We start from the raw sequence: 14894 nt of genomic DNA, 5'->3' as shown, positions 1-14894 counted from the left end.
TAACTTATAATTAAGCACAAATGCATTGCTTTTTAGTCAAATATCTTGATCAAATTTTGCTTTTTGGCAAAAAATTTTTGTCAGTGTAGTGTATTTAGAACTAGAAAAGTTTTTAATGAACTGTACATCTTGCTTTTAAAATGAACACTTAAGTTTATTTTTAAGAAACTGATGTGATCACAAAGTTTTATAAAAACAAGCAAACAAACAAAACCCCCACTTACTTTGAAACTTTACATTCTCTACCATGTAGTTCCAGGAGTAAGTCAGGATAGTACCTGAGTGGAATCCAAAGATGGAAATAGACACGCACACGTAGGAAAAAATCATGCAACCAGATGGTGTTTTGTTTTGTGTGTTTCCACAGCAGTTTTCACTGCCAAAGAAACAAGCTGTTTGTTAAACTGGACAGCAGAGAAGGCTATAGTGGAAATACATGTACTGTACATCTTAAAATGAAGGTGATACGATGCTGTATGTCTCTGTGCTAATACCCTTAAGCAACACCAATCCTGCCTGACTTACCAGCAGGACAGATACCCTTGGAATGATGCAGGGTCCATAATGAATCTTGGTGTGCTATGGGTAAAGAGTTAGCCTGGGGCAGTAATCTAGCATAGTATTTGTTGGGAAATCACAAAACTTCATTGCATTTGCCATCTTGCTAACTAGGTTCTGCCAATTAATCATTTCGTGTATTTGTAACCTGAATTGCTCCTTTTCTTTATTCTTGTTTCTTTCCTCCCTTATCTGAACGGTAGGTTAAACTATATTTCCTGGCCTTAATGCAGCTATAGTTAGTTGTTGTTATGTTCCACTGAAAGCAACGGGACTTACTCAGAACTAACCGTAGCTGGATCAGGGCCTACATCATTCTCATTTATTGCCTCCATAGAACTTTCTGAGATGGGCTAGGCAAGACTTTCTCAAAAATCTTTCAGTGTATCTGAAGAAGTGTGCATGCACACGAAAGCTCATACCAAGAACAAACTTATTTGGTCTCTAAGGTGCTACTGGAAGGAATTTTTTATTTTTTTATTTTGTCAAGACTATCCAGTGAGCCTCGTGGAAGTCATTCCCTAACCACGATGTGACATTGACTAATTACAACATTGGTTCATTTAATATAAATCTGTGTATTTGTTTACCCATCTTTGGTAAGAATATTTGGTACCTACCTTCAGCTATCATCATAAACTGGTAAGATTTGTTAGCATATAAGGTAGCACCGTAGAATTCATAAGTCAGCCAACATCTAAACTGTTTTTTATTATAGAATCGCTTTACCTCATATGTGCCCACTTGGCTGCTTCAGTCTGTGGGCTGCCACACAGTAGTTCCACACTTGCAAGAAATCATTCTTTTAGTGTGGCAGCACCTACACTTCAGAACCCTCTGTCTACTGACACCAGACAGGCACTTTGGCCTTTTTGGTGCCTGCTTAAAACATTTTTGTTTTCTGTTGAAATGTTTTCTGTTTCTTTACTGTTGATTTTAATTGTTTTGAATGTTTCCAATTACTTGTTTTTATTTATAATTTTAATATTTATCATAAACCACTTGGAACTTTTGTTAACTATCAAGCAGTGTATGTGTTTTGTTAAATAACTACAAATATATTTTTTTAGAAGACCGCTATTTAAGACAGCTGTCTGAAATTTGCATGGCATATTTCTGTTGTGCACCTTATGAATATATTTCTGTACCTTATTAAAGGGGCATGGTAGTGCCCTTTTACTTAAGTAAGAAAAACAATGGCCTGCAATTATAAGCCTTAAAATTCTTGAGCTTGGCATATATGGGCTACCTGATGGGGTCCATGAAAGTGTCAAATTTCAAACTGATCTGATTTTTTAAAAAATTGCCACAGGTGCAGCTGATTTTAAAGTACTGAAAATTGACATTTTGTTCTCCCTTTCTCTGACTTTTGAACAAGTGTGTCATTCCCCCCTCCCTATTTTTAAGAAAACTATTGAGGTTCTTTATTCAGGCTTTATTTGTGATCTAAAAACAGCAGTTTTAAATCATTGCCGATACAGTGTGAAGTGGATAAGTACTCTTGCTTGCCCACCTTTTTAAAATGAGCTTATGCTAGTACAGGCCTATACTTTGGCTAACTTCTAAAGCATGCCAAGAAATTCTAAACTCATTTTCATTTTTTGTTTATTGCCTGCCATCCAACATTTCCCCCCCCATTAATTTTTCTGTATTCCAAGTAAGACACCTGGCATATTAACCAGGTGGGTAAAGAGGCGTGGAGCTACAAGAGCCTTAACAAGAAGTGAGATTGTGAATTTTCAGTGAAAATTGGCATCCCTTACAACTTCTGTCATCATGACATTTTTGAGCAGCTTACTCCTGCAATGCATTATTATGAAGGAATTGCCTAAAGAAAAGGTAATAACGGTGATACTCTGGTGGCTAGATTTTAGGTATTCAGTTTCTATCCAGCCACAATGGAAAAATTTAATGTTACAGCTGCAGGAACAAAATAAATAAAAATGGAATCCCAAAGCTGAGTACAGGAAACTTTATTTCCGTATTTTTTCCTCTCTAGTTTTTGAGAGATTAGTTTGATTGATTAGTGGTAATTTCTCTTCAGGGAATCTTTTTTGGGTGGGGAGGTGCTGTGGTTAGGGGTAACAACTTAGGTTAGTGGTAACAAAACTGACATGGTTCAAGCTGATGAACCATGGTTTGTCTGGCATAGAAGCCAATCAGAGATGTAAGAGAGGAGAGCCCACAGCAGTCAGAAGGCTTTTTCCAAAAGAAAGTTTAGAAAAGCAAGATGGTGTCATATTGGCCACGTGGCACTGATACTCACTATTGATTTATATAAAGCATATTTATCCTGCTCATCAGCCAAAAATGATTCCTAGAGCGGCTTACAAATTTCATTAATAATAATAATTTATTATTTATACCCCACCCATCTGGCTGGGTTTCCCCAGCCACTCTGGGCGGCTCCCAACAGAATTAATGATAATAATAATTTTAAAAATGATAAAACATCAGACATTAAAAACTTCCCTAAACAGGGCTGATTAGACTCAATTTATAATCTAAAAAGACATGGCAGTAAAGGGAAACAGTTTGGAGGAGATGAGTGGGGGAAGCAAACTCAGACTTAAAGTTTTTTAAGTTGTAATGACTGACTGAAATAAAAAAAATTCAAGGAGAGAAGGCTCAAGAAGCTGCTGGTCTTTCTACAGAGCAGGTGAAGAGGCTCTGCAGTCCCAACTCTCTTTCCCTCCTATATTAGCCTTTGGCTAATGAAATAATATATTGCCTTTTAAACTGTGGGGTAGTGTTCTGTTTATGGTGGTGTAGAAATTTTATAATCATCATCTAATGGAATGGCTGCTGATGAGGGAGAAGCCTGACAGAGCTAATATTCCAGCAAACCCAGGGGGACACTCTACAATCCCATCTCTCTCCCTTCCAGTGTGTTTTGAGGGGGCCAGGCTGTCTGAATTGAATTTAGTAGAAATTGATGTGTGCCTGATGGGCAAATAGAGAAATGCAAAAGTTGAGCTGGATGCTGTCTCAAGGAGAAACTTGCTGTCGCCATATAGCAACTTGCTTGATGCTGAGAAACCTAGAATTGGTATGTTCAAAAATGGCAGTGTTCTTCCTTCTCAGCTGTGTTAGCACACATACTATTCTGAAGAATTCCTCTGTTGCTTCCAGTGATGACTGTGTAATTAGATTAGGAATGTGATTGACAGATGAATTCAAAAGTCAGTCAGACTTCTACCGGTATATAAACTTCTGCTAAGCAGGCAGAATAAAGAAAATGTTATTTGAGGGGAACAGGAAGTTGTTGTTTTTTACACTGGACCTTCCAAGAATTCCTTTACATCAGGGTGGGAAACCTTCGGCCTGTGGGCCAAATTAGCCCTTAGTGTTCAGTAGTAGCTTAACCAATTCTTAACAGAAAATCTTCTGTACCATACTTTCTTATCAAAAAAACGTGTTCTTTTCTTGTTCTGCTTGCCTGCTGCTATTTTAATCTTATTTTTTTGTTTCAACTTTCAGGAGATGTTCTTGTCGCAGTAAATGATGTTGATGTAAACTCTGAAAATATAGAAAGGGTTTTGTCTTGCATTCCTGGTCCTATGCAGGTATACTATACTCGGTTTTTTAATTTTTAAAAAATAATGTTTTAAGAAAAGCATACAAACTTGAAGTCTGCGTTTTTACATGTAATTTATACAAGTACATTTCTCTATAAAATGCAGCCTCACTCAAAATATATCCCTTTGTTTTGGAGTGTGGGGGAGTTGGGGGGGGAGAAGCATGTAATTCCACCCCAAGGGCAAAGTCATACTTGGAATAGACTATTGAAATCAATAGACATAAATCCATTGATTTCAATCTGTCTAACTAACATTGAACAACCCCCCTTGCCTTTGACCTTGAATAAGAGATTGTATTATGCCTGAACTTGTTAGTTAAAACTAATGTTAAACATTGGATGATATCCAATGAGAATCTAGTTCACTGGCTGCTTTTAGCCAGACTCAGTTGCTGTAGTTACTGCAGTATGCTGGCATTTGAACAGGAATAGACAATTTTGTTTAGTAAATTCCCTGTCCATTTATTAGTAGAGCATTGATTTTCATGTTGCTCAAACATTCCAGATAAAACCTTTCATAGCAGATGGCTGCTATGAATTAAATGCTTCCTGCATTTCTAAAGCTATTGGATGGTATTCAGTAGAAAGATTTTATTGCTTCTCACATAGGTTTCCCAAAATGCTGTATTATATTTCACTTGTTCCTCATGTACTGAACAAGCTGAGCCAAAAGAGAAGCAGGATCACTGAAAGCAAACCTCTGGAGAACTTTAACTTGGATGATTTGCAATGGAAATTAATTCTTATACTGTAGCAGAAATTGACTATTTTCAAGCTAATGCTAATGCTAAAAACTTCTGAATAAGCCAAACACTTGTACTGTATTGTGAAACCTGCTCACTGTCACACTTTGGGATTAAGTTCAAAAGCAGTTTAAAGAACTGTTCTTCACCTAGCAGGTACAAGCTGTTAAATTATTTTAACTCTTACAATAGGTGAAGCTTACGTTTGAAACAACATTCTTTGAGTCAAAATATGCATCCCAACAAAGATGTAAGCAGACACAATCCTCCATGAATAACCTGCTCAAAGTGTTGTGGAGAGACCATTACGATGACCCACAGTTCTCTATCCAAAGTATACCACATATTATTATGTACCTCTCACTCAAACTGGATTCTGATACATCTAAGGATGAGGTATGTATTCTTAACATAAATAATTTTGAAACCCATTACTAATACTGAACTACAGTAGTAGCAATAAAGAAATATAATACTCAGAACTGTGTGTGAATTTCTGCTGTGGTTTTTTTTTTTTGTTTTTAAATAGCAACTTTCTCGTCTTTAGTACTGTGAAAAAAATGCTTTAAAACGTTTTAGCAGGGGCAACTGATACCTTGTACCCAGGGAAACGGCTGAAGAAAATTCATCTGCAATGAAATCACTGTTGCAGCTATTTTTAATCTTGTCTTGCACTGTTAATATGAATGTTACATGCAATTGTTTCAGCTTGGTGTACCTGAGCTTGCTTCATCTTTATATGATGTGTGTGCCTTAACAGAGCAAGTGCTGCCCACACCATTAGAATTTTAGTGCTCATCTAAACCAAGGACTCGGGCATCATAAGCTCTTTCTGGTATGCAAATTCTGAAGTTTTCATAAGATAGCTCCCGGTTTAATACCATGAATTTGAATGAGTTTCATAGAGGCTACGGTTTTTTGTTTACCACAGAGCGGCAGACTATTATCTCCTTTCCCTGAGAAAAGACACTCTTCAACAAAGGGTGCATTTTTAGAGTCCAGTTCTTGGAGGCTCTTGCAGCCTTTCAGCTGCACAGTTCTATGTCAAGAATTCCATTCAGTGCTCTCATAATGCCAAAGTTCTGTTGATTGGAGGAAAAGTACATTACATTAGAAACAACCAAAATTAAAACGTAATTTATTTACTGTCACACTAGTTAATAGAACGCTGCTCTGTTTAGAAAAAAACCCGCTGCGTTTACAACTACAATTTCTTTTCTTTTATTAAGTCCATTATCCCTGGCTTTTGTACCCATTAATTCCCAAGGCTCCTTTCAGTTTGTTTTGAAGATGCCTAATCTGGTGCAGCAATACATGTTAGACCTTACCAACACATTAATGTTTAGAAGTTGCTGCTAAGTTCCTTGTTTTGCATTTTCTTTTCTTTCCCTGGGAAAGAGTATAGATATTTCATAGATGAACCTTGTAAAAGTATTTTTGTTCATTAAAAAGGAATAAGGTTCTTTTCTCCGTTTTGTGCAGTGTGATAAGACAAGCCCATCCCCCCGCCCTTGTTGAGACAGATTGATGCATAATATCCTCGTTAGTTGGGCGTTTTAAAGACAGATAATTAAACTCAATGAAAATGGCACAGACTTGCCAGTTCTCTCAGTTGTGAGATTGAAGGTCCTTTTTAATAGTTTGAAAAGAAAAAATTCCCAACAGGGTTTTGGTACTGCCTAGAAAGAAAAAGGGAAAGAGCCTCCAGGACACAGTTAAATTAGTTAAGAATAATAATTAAGGATGCAATTCTAAATGCGCTTACTAGGACACAGTGGGACTAACTTCCAAGTAAATATGCCTAAGATTGACTTTGAAATCTGAAATCTGAATCTTGACTGTTGTTTTAAAAGGTTAAGATAATTATGCAATGGTATCCTGAAACATGTGACATCATATTTCAGTTTATTTCAGACTAGCGTTGAATATCACCCACAAAATTAAGCATTACAACTCATACATATTATAATTGTAAGAAAACAAAATAGAACTATCTATTGATAGTATATGCTTTTTCCACAAAGATAATTTAAAGGCAACATTATCTGCAGTTTTTCACGTAGGAGATTTCTGGGGAGGAAACTGCTAAAACCTGCTAAAATATAATTCATCAATAATCATTTCTTAACTGATACACAAACTGGCATTTTTTGGCAGCAAGAAATTCTCTACCAATATCCCATATCAGAAGCTTCCCAAAAAATGAAAAGTGTAAGAGGAATATTTCTTACGCTGTGTGACATACTGGAAAACATGACAGGAACACATATAATCAGGTAAGAGTCCTTTATTTCCTTCCTTTTTCTCTCCTTTGCCTGGTGGGCACAAATTTTATAGATATACTAGTTTCACATCAGTAATGTTTAACTGTCTCGTATAAATTATGCTGCTTGTGGAATTTGCAGATAAATAATAAAACACTGACTGAAAAAATAAATCCTATAACTTTGTAGCCAAAACATCCACATTATCAATCAGGAAAAAAAAACTTGAATTGTTATTGGTGATGATAGAGTTCACCCCCCTCTATTCAACCTTCCCCCTAATTATAAGCTCAAAATCACAGAATTAACCATTTTACTATGTAGCCACTATGGTCAGCTAATCAGAGTTATGGGGGAAGGTATTCTAGCCTATATATTTCTGTATAAGCTGCTTTCATGATAAATTGTTCCCTTGTGTGCTGATGTTTTGTAGTTCATCAATGTTTTTATGTGGAAAACTGATCCATGTTGCTTACTGGAAGGAATCGGATAATCTCCTTGTAATTGGCCTTCCAGCTGAAAGGTAAATTTGTGATATATTTTTTTCTAAGTGACATTTTTAAATGGTGGTGATAATGCCTAAAATAAGCCACTAGCTCTCTTATATTGTTGCTGGATAATGTAGACAGTTTCTTACATTACGTAACAGCTGGTAATCCTAAATTTGGACCTGGCATTCAATTACTTTCAGTGACACTTAGTTTCAACTAATTAACTTTTCCTGGATTGTGCTCATTTTGTCATTTGAATCTGTATTCATTGTATTATGTTAGCCCAAATCTTAGAGGAGCTGTTTTGGTTTTACAGTGTCCCTCTCTCTCAGCTAAGGAACATGATTGCAGATGTTGTCCGGACTTTGAAATTTATGTATGGCTCTCTGGACAGGTAAAATACTCCTAAATATACACTGTTTTGTAATTAAAAATACTTTTGCAAATTTGGGATTTGGATATGATGTTGTGTTGCTTGAAACCTGATTTAAGGAGAATTTTCATTTGGATCACAAATCCCTGTCCCTTTATTTGCAAACTTGCAGTTCCAAAGGTGATTTGTCTTGAAGCAACATAGTGAGAAACTCAATTTCAAAGCTTTATTGTGTACAGAAGTAGCTGGGCAGTTTCAGGTTATGTGTAATTTATGTGTTTCTTTGACATAATTTGCTAAACATTATCCTACTTCAGCTCTCAGTGACAGAATGGATTTTGTGTTCTGAGCATAATAACTTATATTTCACTTTACTTTCCAGTTGCCACTTAATAATAATAATAATAATAATAATAATAATAATAATAATAAACTGGAATGAAAGACATTCCATGCTTGTTTAAATTCTTGCATATGCCCTGTGACATTGTTTGTAATTTCTTTGAACAGTACAGTACGTCCCCATTCCATAGCTCAAACTTCATTTGAATGTTTCACTATGTGGCCTAGGGAGATGCTCTTAGAGAAACACAAGTCCCAAAGTCATTTGGATGCTGTAACCATAGAAAAGCTGCTACAGGGGGTGAGGCCAAAGGAGTGCACATTTTTCATATTTTGGCTAGTAAAAATCACCTGCTTCTAGACTTGAGGATTATATTTTCAACCAGGAGCTCTTCCAAGCTTAACTTCCTCCTACCCTAGGCAGGTATCATAAATGTGCAGAAATTGTTGTATGGTTCTTTGGATCACAGTCAATGTCTAAAACATTGTAAAGTATGTTCCCCAGTAAAATTTTAGAAAACATTTTATTCACTTCTTATATTTCAACTATTAATATACCTCTTAATTGTCAAACTTCCTTAAGTGGTATTTTTTCCTATTAAACATTATGTGTCATTTCATTTTAGTTGTAATTTAAGCGTTTTACATGAAGGCTAAAATAATGTGTGTGAAATGCTGAAATGTGCATAACTGAAATTTGTTCCAGTTCCTTTCCTTTTTATACCATTTGAATCTCATGCTCTAAATGGCATAGTTAATGGTTTGCCTTGAATTCCCCAATCCCATCCACTTTTCTCCTCCTTGCTGTATATTATATATCTAAGTTAGAGTTTTAACTGAATTATCATGACATGCAAACAACGCTATTGAAGTTCAAATAGCATGAAAGGGGAAATTATGGTTTGCTGTCTTGTGCTTCCTTCTGCCTTCCAGAAAGTTAAGTCAAATTGTGGTATCCTGCCATAAAACAATTTCTGCTGTGCACACAAGTTATGGAAGGACATTTCTTGTTGTTCTAAATTTTGCTTTATGTTTGTTCAGTGCTTTTTGTCACGTAGGAAATGTTTCTCGGTTGGATCACTTTTTCAACCTGTTCTTCCAGCAAGCCCTTCACCCTGCCAGACTCAGCTCATGTAGCAGTCCTAGTTCTCAACACTATGATAACTGCAGTGCATTGCTTTTATACAACTTTCCAGGAGTGCGGTGGTTGTGCCTTCCACAAGAAATTAAGGTAACCCTGACCACAGCTTTTTAGAGAAATATTAACAGATGAGAACCCAAGGTGCATAGAGGAATCTTCATATATTACATATAAGGCACAACTCTTGCCTAAAACGCTGTGTTCTCACTCTCAGGCCCAAATTGAGTGGGGAGTAAGAGGGGGCACGTGCCTTCGAAAGATGATTTGGGGAGTGGCAAAACAGCATCTTGTCATGACAAACCCACAGCATGGGAGATAAGAGGAGAGAGGAGCAACAGCTGAAGCACAAGCTCATTTATTCCTTATGGTCCAGCCAGGTTCTGCTGATTATAAGATGTGGGTGATTGTCCACCCACCTTCTCTAATAAGCACAACCCAGCCAGAATGCAAGGGATCACTCACTGAGCATGTACACCTTTCTCTTGCACAACTCATCAGCTTAGCTCCTCCTCTTTTACATTCCTGCTGGACCAGCAAGAACATAAAGGAGAAGTCAGGCCCTGATGTGGTGTGCCTTATAGCCCACCCGCCTCTTCTAATAAACGGAACAGCTTTGCTTATTAGAAGAGGTGGGTGGCCATAGAAAGGCCTGCCCCCTCACCCGCCCCAGGAAGAGGAAGGTAAGAAGCCGGAAAATGAACGTAAGGGTTCCTTTTTGCAGGAACAGGGGAGGGACGAAGGCTCCTGCATAAGACACAGAGGGGAGAAATGCTTTGTCCCTCTCATGGTGTGCCCCGCCCCCAGCAATCAAGAGACGGAAGTTCATGAAGCCTTGGTTCTCACAGTGGCAGCAGCGGGGCACAAACCTGCATAAGAGGGAGAGGCAGGGCAGACTTTTGCCCACTACAGCAAATTTTTTAGATCAGGCACACTTCATTCTCACAACCTAGCATAGTGTATGTATGAATTTCAGTAGTAAATCCGAAGTTCAAAGGGCAGCTCTAAAGAAATGTGTAGTTCAGAAGATATTTGGGCTTGTATTTCTGAATACTTAGCCCTGTGAAGTGAATGCACTAATAATTATTTAAAAGGTCGCTATGCACAACTCAATTCCCATAATATTGTCTGTTAAAAGCATACCCCTTCTCTAGGTTTTTGGAGTGATACAATTGTAGTGTGAAGTTTTATATTTTTGATAGATTCAGTTAAAAGAGTAATTTTGCCGTAAAAGGTACTTATCCCATTATTAAGTGGAAGGCTAGCAGCAGTTTAAAAAAAAAAAAAAACACAAACTGGAAAAAAATTGATTGCCTACATGGGACAGGAAGTGTTTTCAGTTGGAGATTAGGAAGAACAGAGAAGCTAACTATTTGAACACCAACTGTGTAGCTGACAATTCTGGCAGCACTGGTTTAAACCTAATTTTTCTCACTAAGATACCTTGTTCACATACTCTGCAGGAAGTGCTTTCTTACAAATTAAGCTCTTTTCACTGTGGAACATATTTTTGGCTGGTACCTTATGAAGATCTATAAATAAAAGGTTTTTTTTTAATGAAACTTACTGTAACACACTAGATGCTGAAGTGTGCAAGTTTAACACTTCTTGGGTGAAACAATAGTAATGTGTGAGAATGTTTTGGAAAATTTCCATAGAGACAAAAACTAAATCCTGAGTAAAAAAACATTTTTTCTAATAACTCAGCTGGATACTAAAGCTTTGCCAGAATTCAAGGGAACTTCGTGCCTTGTTTTAATCCATGAAAATAGTGAGATTGGCATGTCTATTATATTAAACAGTGGGTTTAGGAGACTGAGAAAGAATATTTTTCTTTCATTTATGAAGGGGGAAGTATGCAACCACTGGGTGCTTTTCTTTCAGCCCTGATTATAGCAATCTATAAGAGTTTGGAACCTGATTTTGCTCTTGTTCTGAAATGTCATATGCATCTGTTGGTGATTCTGTGTACCTGTTTACTATTGTCTCAGTACTGAGAGATGCCAAGGAGGCTTCGTCATTATTTGAAATAAATTTAATGCTTTAATGTTTTCATTTGCTAATGTTTTTCAGGTAGAAATTGATACAGCTCTGAGTGAGTTGGAGGCGGCAGACTTTGCAGAACTAGTAAGGATCCTTTTTTACACACTCATTAGCTCTTTTAGGGCCACAGTTGGGGGCACTTCTGGAAGCCCACTGAAACCCCTGTCACAGCAGGAAGACTCTGCCTGAGATCTGCAGCCCCATGGCCTAGCTCATGGGTAGGCAAACTACAGCCCAGGGGCCGGATCTGGCCCAGTCGCCTTCTAAATCCAGCCCGCGGACGGTCCGGGAATCAGCGTGTTTTTACATGAGTAGAATGTGTGCTTTTATTTAAAATGCATTTCTGGGTTATTTGTAGGGCATAGGAATTCGTTCATTTCCCCCCAAAAAATATAGTCCAGCCCCCCACAAGGTCTGAGGGACAGTGGACCGGCCTCCTGCTGAAAATGTTTGCTGACCCCTGGCCTAGCTGTTCCTTCTTGCGGCTTTCTTCCTCTGACTCAGAAGGGGAGGATCAGCCACCTCCCATTTGTTCCCTTTCCTCTGGGCCCCAACCTGACTTCAAGGTAGAGAGAAAAGCAGGCAAGCAATGGCTTCTGCTTTTCCTCACGGTCATTGCCTTTGAGAGAGGGTGAAATGCAAGGGCAGCCAGAGCCAGTGCTTACTTGTCTTTCCCTTTGGACACCAATGAGATTTGGTGACAGCTAGCCAATATTGGATCCACTGAGGGAAGGTGGGGGGAGGCTCTGTAGTGGGATGCAGTGAATTATAACTATCTATGTTTACTTATCTGTAAGCCATTATAAACAGTACAGAAAAAAGGAAATATAATTTTAAAAGCTGAGGATTATTACAACTATCTGTTGTACAATGGTTGCTGCAGAATATATTACTAGTAAATAGTATGTGCCTGTGCTACATACAGTATACTGACAGAAGCTGTGTGTACATGCTGTAATCATTACGATACGTTCTTTTGAGCTCTAGACATATTTTATTATTTCTCTCTAATAATATAATATTGCAGTTTCTCCAGGAAACTTTAAAACTTGCTTCAGGGAACTGGAATGTGCCAAAAAGTGATTTACCGGTAGTTATTCTGATGTAAATGTAATATGTGATTAATACTCATTTTAATTAAAGTAGATCTGATTTAGTAAACTGTAAATATATACATCTGAGGCATAAAGAAAACAATTATTCTAGCTCTTTCACTCACTTTCTCCCATTGTGGCTTTTATTCTAAGCATGATTTCACAAGTTTTCAAGAAATACTATACATATGAAAGGCTATGCTGTTTTGCTGTTTGTGCTGGAAGAAGTCCCTCTGGTGGCAAGAGCTGCAACTTTGAAAGCAAAAGAACTCTGTTCTGACAAAGATAGCTTTTGAAAATGAATCTAAATTGATTGATTATATTAGTTATAATCAGCTTGACAAAATAACTGGTAATTTTGTGACAAATTAGAACTTCTAGAAGGAAGTTTCAAACTTCCGTGTCTGTGTATCACTACTGGAAGACATCTGCTGGCCATTTGAAGAAAGTATCCTGAGGAATTAAAGTACTGTGTTGTATAATGCTTAAATTGCTTACCTTGAATCAGCTGAAATTTGAAATGGTGTCTTAATTGTTTTGTTTTACAGTCGGAAGATTACTATGACATGAGACGACAGTATACAATTTTGGGCTCATGTCTCTTCTACAAGGTAAGACATCGAACCTTTACCGACATACAGTCCCTTGGATTTTTGGGGGTAAATCATGTGCTTTGCATGTATGGTATGCAATGCAGCCTAAGTCCACGGAAGTGGGAATAATTTGGTATGAAAAGGCAAAACATTATACTAGACCTCCAAGTCTCAGAGCTTTTATGAAGCAATGGCTTCATCTTTTCAAAGTTCACCTTTGCAGCCTTTGGGGTTAGAGGTTTTGTCTTTAAATATAATGAAAGCTGGGTTTCTTGGGAACCCAGTGGATTCATTGCTTGGTTACAGGCAATGTGGCAACATTCCCTGGTTGCTAAGATTTCTTTCGCAAATAAAACCAAACCCTTGCAGGCAGAAAACTCTTTGAATAAAGAAACTGGTTATATATGATATCTTGAATCTGTGCTGTCTCTTTGTTTTTAATTCAGGGATATTTAATTAGTAATCACTTGCCAAAAGAGGATTTAATTGATATTGCATTATATAGCAGGCATTACTGCCTCTTGCCCTTGGCAGCAGAACAGCGCATTGGTCAGTTAGTAATATGGCGAGAAGTGTTTCCACAACATCATCTTCGGGCATGTGAAGCATCTTCTGAAGGGTATGAAGAACCCAGAGCAAGATACTTTTTACTCATAGTTGGTCTGGTAAGTTTTTTTGGGGGGGTTGGTACATTTACAGCTGTTTTTCTGTTAAAATGCATGTTCTAATGAGCACATGCTAAGGTTGCATATATGTCATTTATGAGCATTTCCTTTCTGCTAAAGTTATTTGAAATATATTTTGTGTCAGGTTAACAAAGGAGGCCCTGCTTCAAATAACCCACAACACATGCACACATACTCCACTGAGCGGGGTATTGACATGATACAACACCTTCTCAGTTGTAGTACCATACCACTAGAAAAGTTTGGTTGCCACTATCCCTGTCATCATAAATCACATTATTTTTATGTCTGGTAGTTGCTTTGCTCTCTGATTTGAGTTCTGAGATTTTGACTCTTGCTTGTTCTGGTTTTTCTGTATTCTTTTGAATGTCACAGACATTGAAAAATGGAATCCCACTAACAAACACATTCTTCCCTTTTTCTTTCAGAGGCACTTTATGTTGAGTGTTTTGTTGGAAGCAGGAGGTTGTGCTTCCAAGGCCATTGGAAATCCGGGGCCAGATTGCATATATGTGGATCAGGTCAAAGCAACTATCCTTCAGTTGGATGGAATAGATCTCAGCATAGATGAGAGTTTGGAATCACCCTCCACTCCACTGCTATCCTGTGTAGACTGGTTCCTCCCTGCATCGCGGGACAAACTGGAAAGCTTGACCAGCTTGTCTTTTCTCAACAAACTGCAGTACACAGCAGGCACTCCCGCAAGTAAAAAAGTGCCATTTAGTGATTCTTCCTTAAGGACACGTAAGCCTAGTCCCTTAAGAAATAGTGGGATGCCTGACAATGATAGCAACAGCCCTGAAGCAGGAAGTGGGAACCTTAATACAAATCCTGTGCAACTGAAAGGTCCTGGACGACTTGATGGAAGTAATAGTCTGTTTACGGTAATGCTCTTGCTTTCCCTAAATAATTTCTTAAAATTATGTTTCCCACATAGTAATGTGTTGGCACAAACAGCGAAAGCAAGCTGCAGGAGTACTTCCTGAGTG

General features: G+C 37.8%; 1 protein-coding gene across 6 annotated transcripts in view; it reads left to right on the top strand.

Annotated features, from left to right (window-relative positions):
* Positions 1 to 14894, top strand: part of INTU (inturned planar cell polarity protein) — a 32492-nt gene that overhangs the window by 9642 nt on the left and 7956 nt on the right. For 4 of the 6 annotated variants that reach the window (XM_033160163.1, XM_033160162.1, XM_033160165.1 and 1 more), the window contains 10 exons: positions 4039 to 4124; positions 5074 to 5277; positions 7039 to 7157; positions 7579 to 7668; positions 7953 to 8030; positions 9393 to 9582; positions 11563 to 11616; positions 13175 to 13237; positions 13666 to 13884; positions 14334 to 14789. In XM_033160163.1, coding sequence (XP_033016054.1) covers positions 4039 to 4124; positions 5074 to 5277; positions 7039 to 7157; positions 7579 to 7668; positions 7953 to 8030; positions 9393 to 9582; positions 11563 to 11616; positions 13175 to 13237; positions 13666 to 13884; positions 14334 to 14789 — 1559 coding nt within the window. The remainder of the gene's footprint in view (positions 1 to 4038; positions 4125 to 5073; positions 5278 to 7038; positions 7158 to 7578; positions 7669 to 7952; positions 8031 to 9392; positions 9583 to 11562; positions 11617 to 13174; positions 13238 to 13665; positions 13885 to 14333; positions 14790 to 14894) is intronic. The other 2 variants (XM_033160166.1, XM_033160164.1) reach the window with 2 other exon arrangements.

The sequence above is a fragment of the Lacerta agilis genome, chromosome 9 (genome assembly GCF_009819535.1).
Source record: "Lacerta agilis isolate rLacAgi1 chromosome 9, rLacAgi1.pri, whole genome shotgun sequence".
NCBI lineage: Eukaryota > Metazoa > Chordata > Lepidosauria > Squamata > Lacertidae > Lacerta > Lacerta agilis.
The sequence above is the reverse complement of the archived record's forward strand: the minus strand, read 5'-3'. Positions and strand labels throughout refer to the sequence as shown.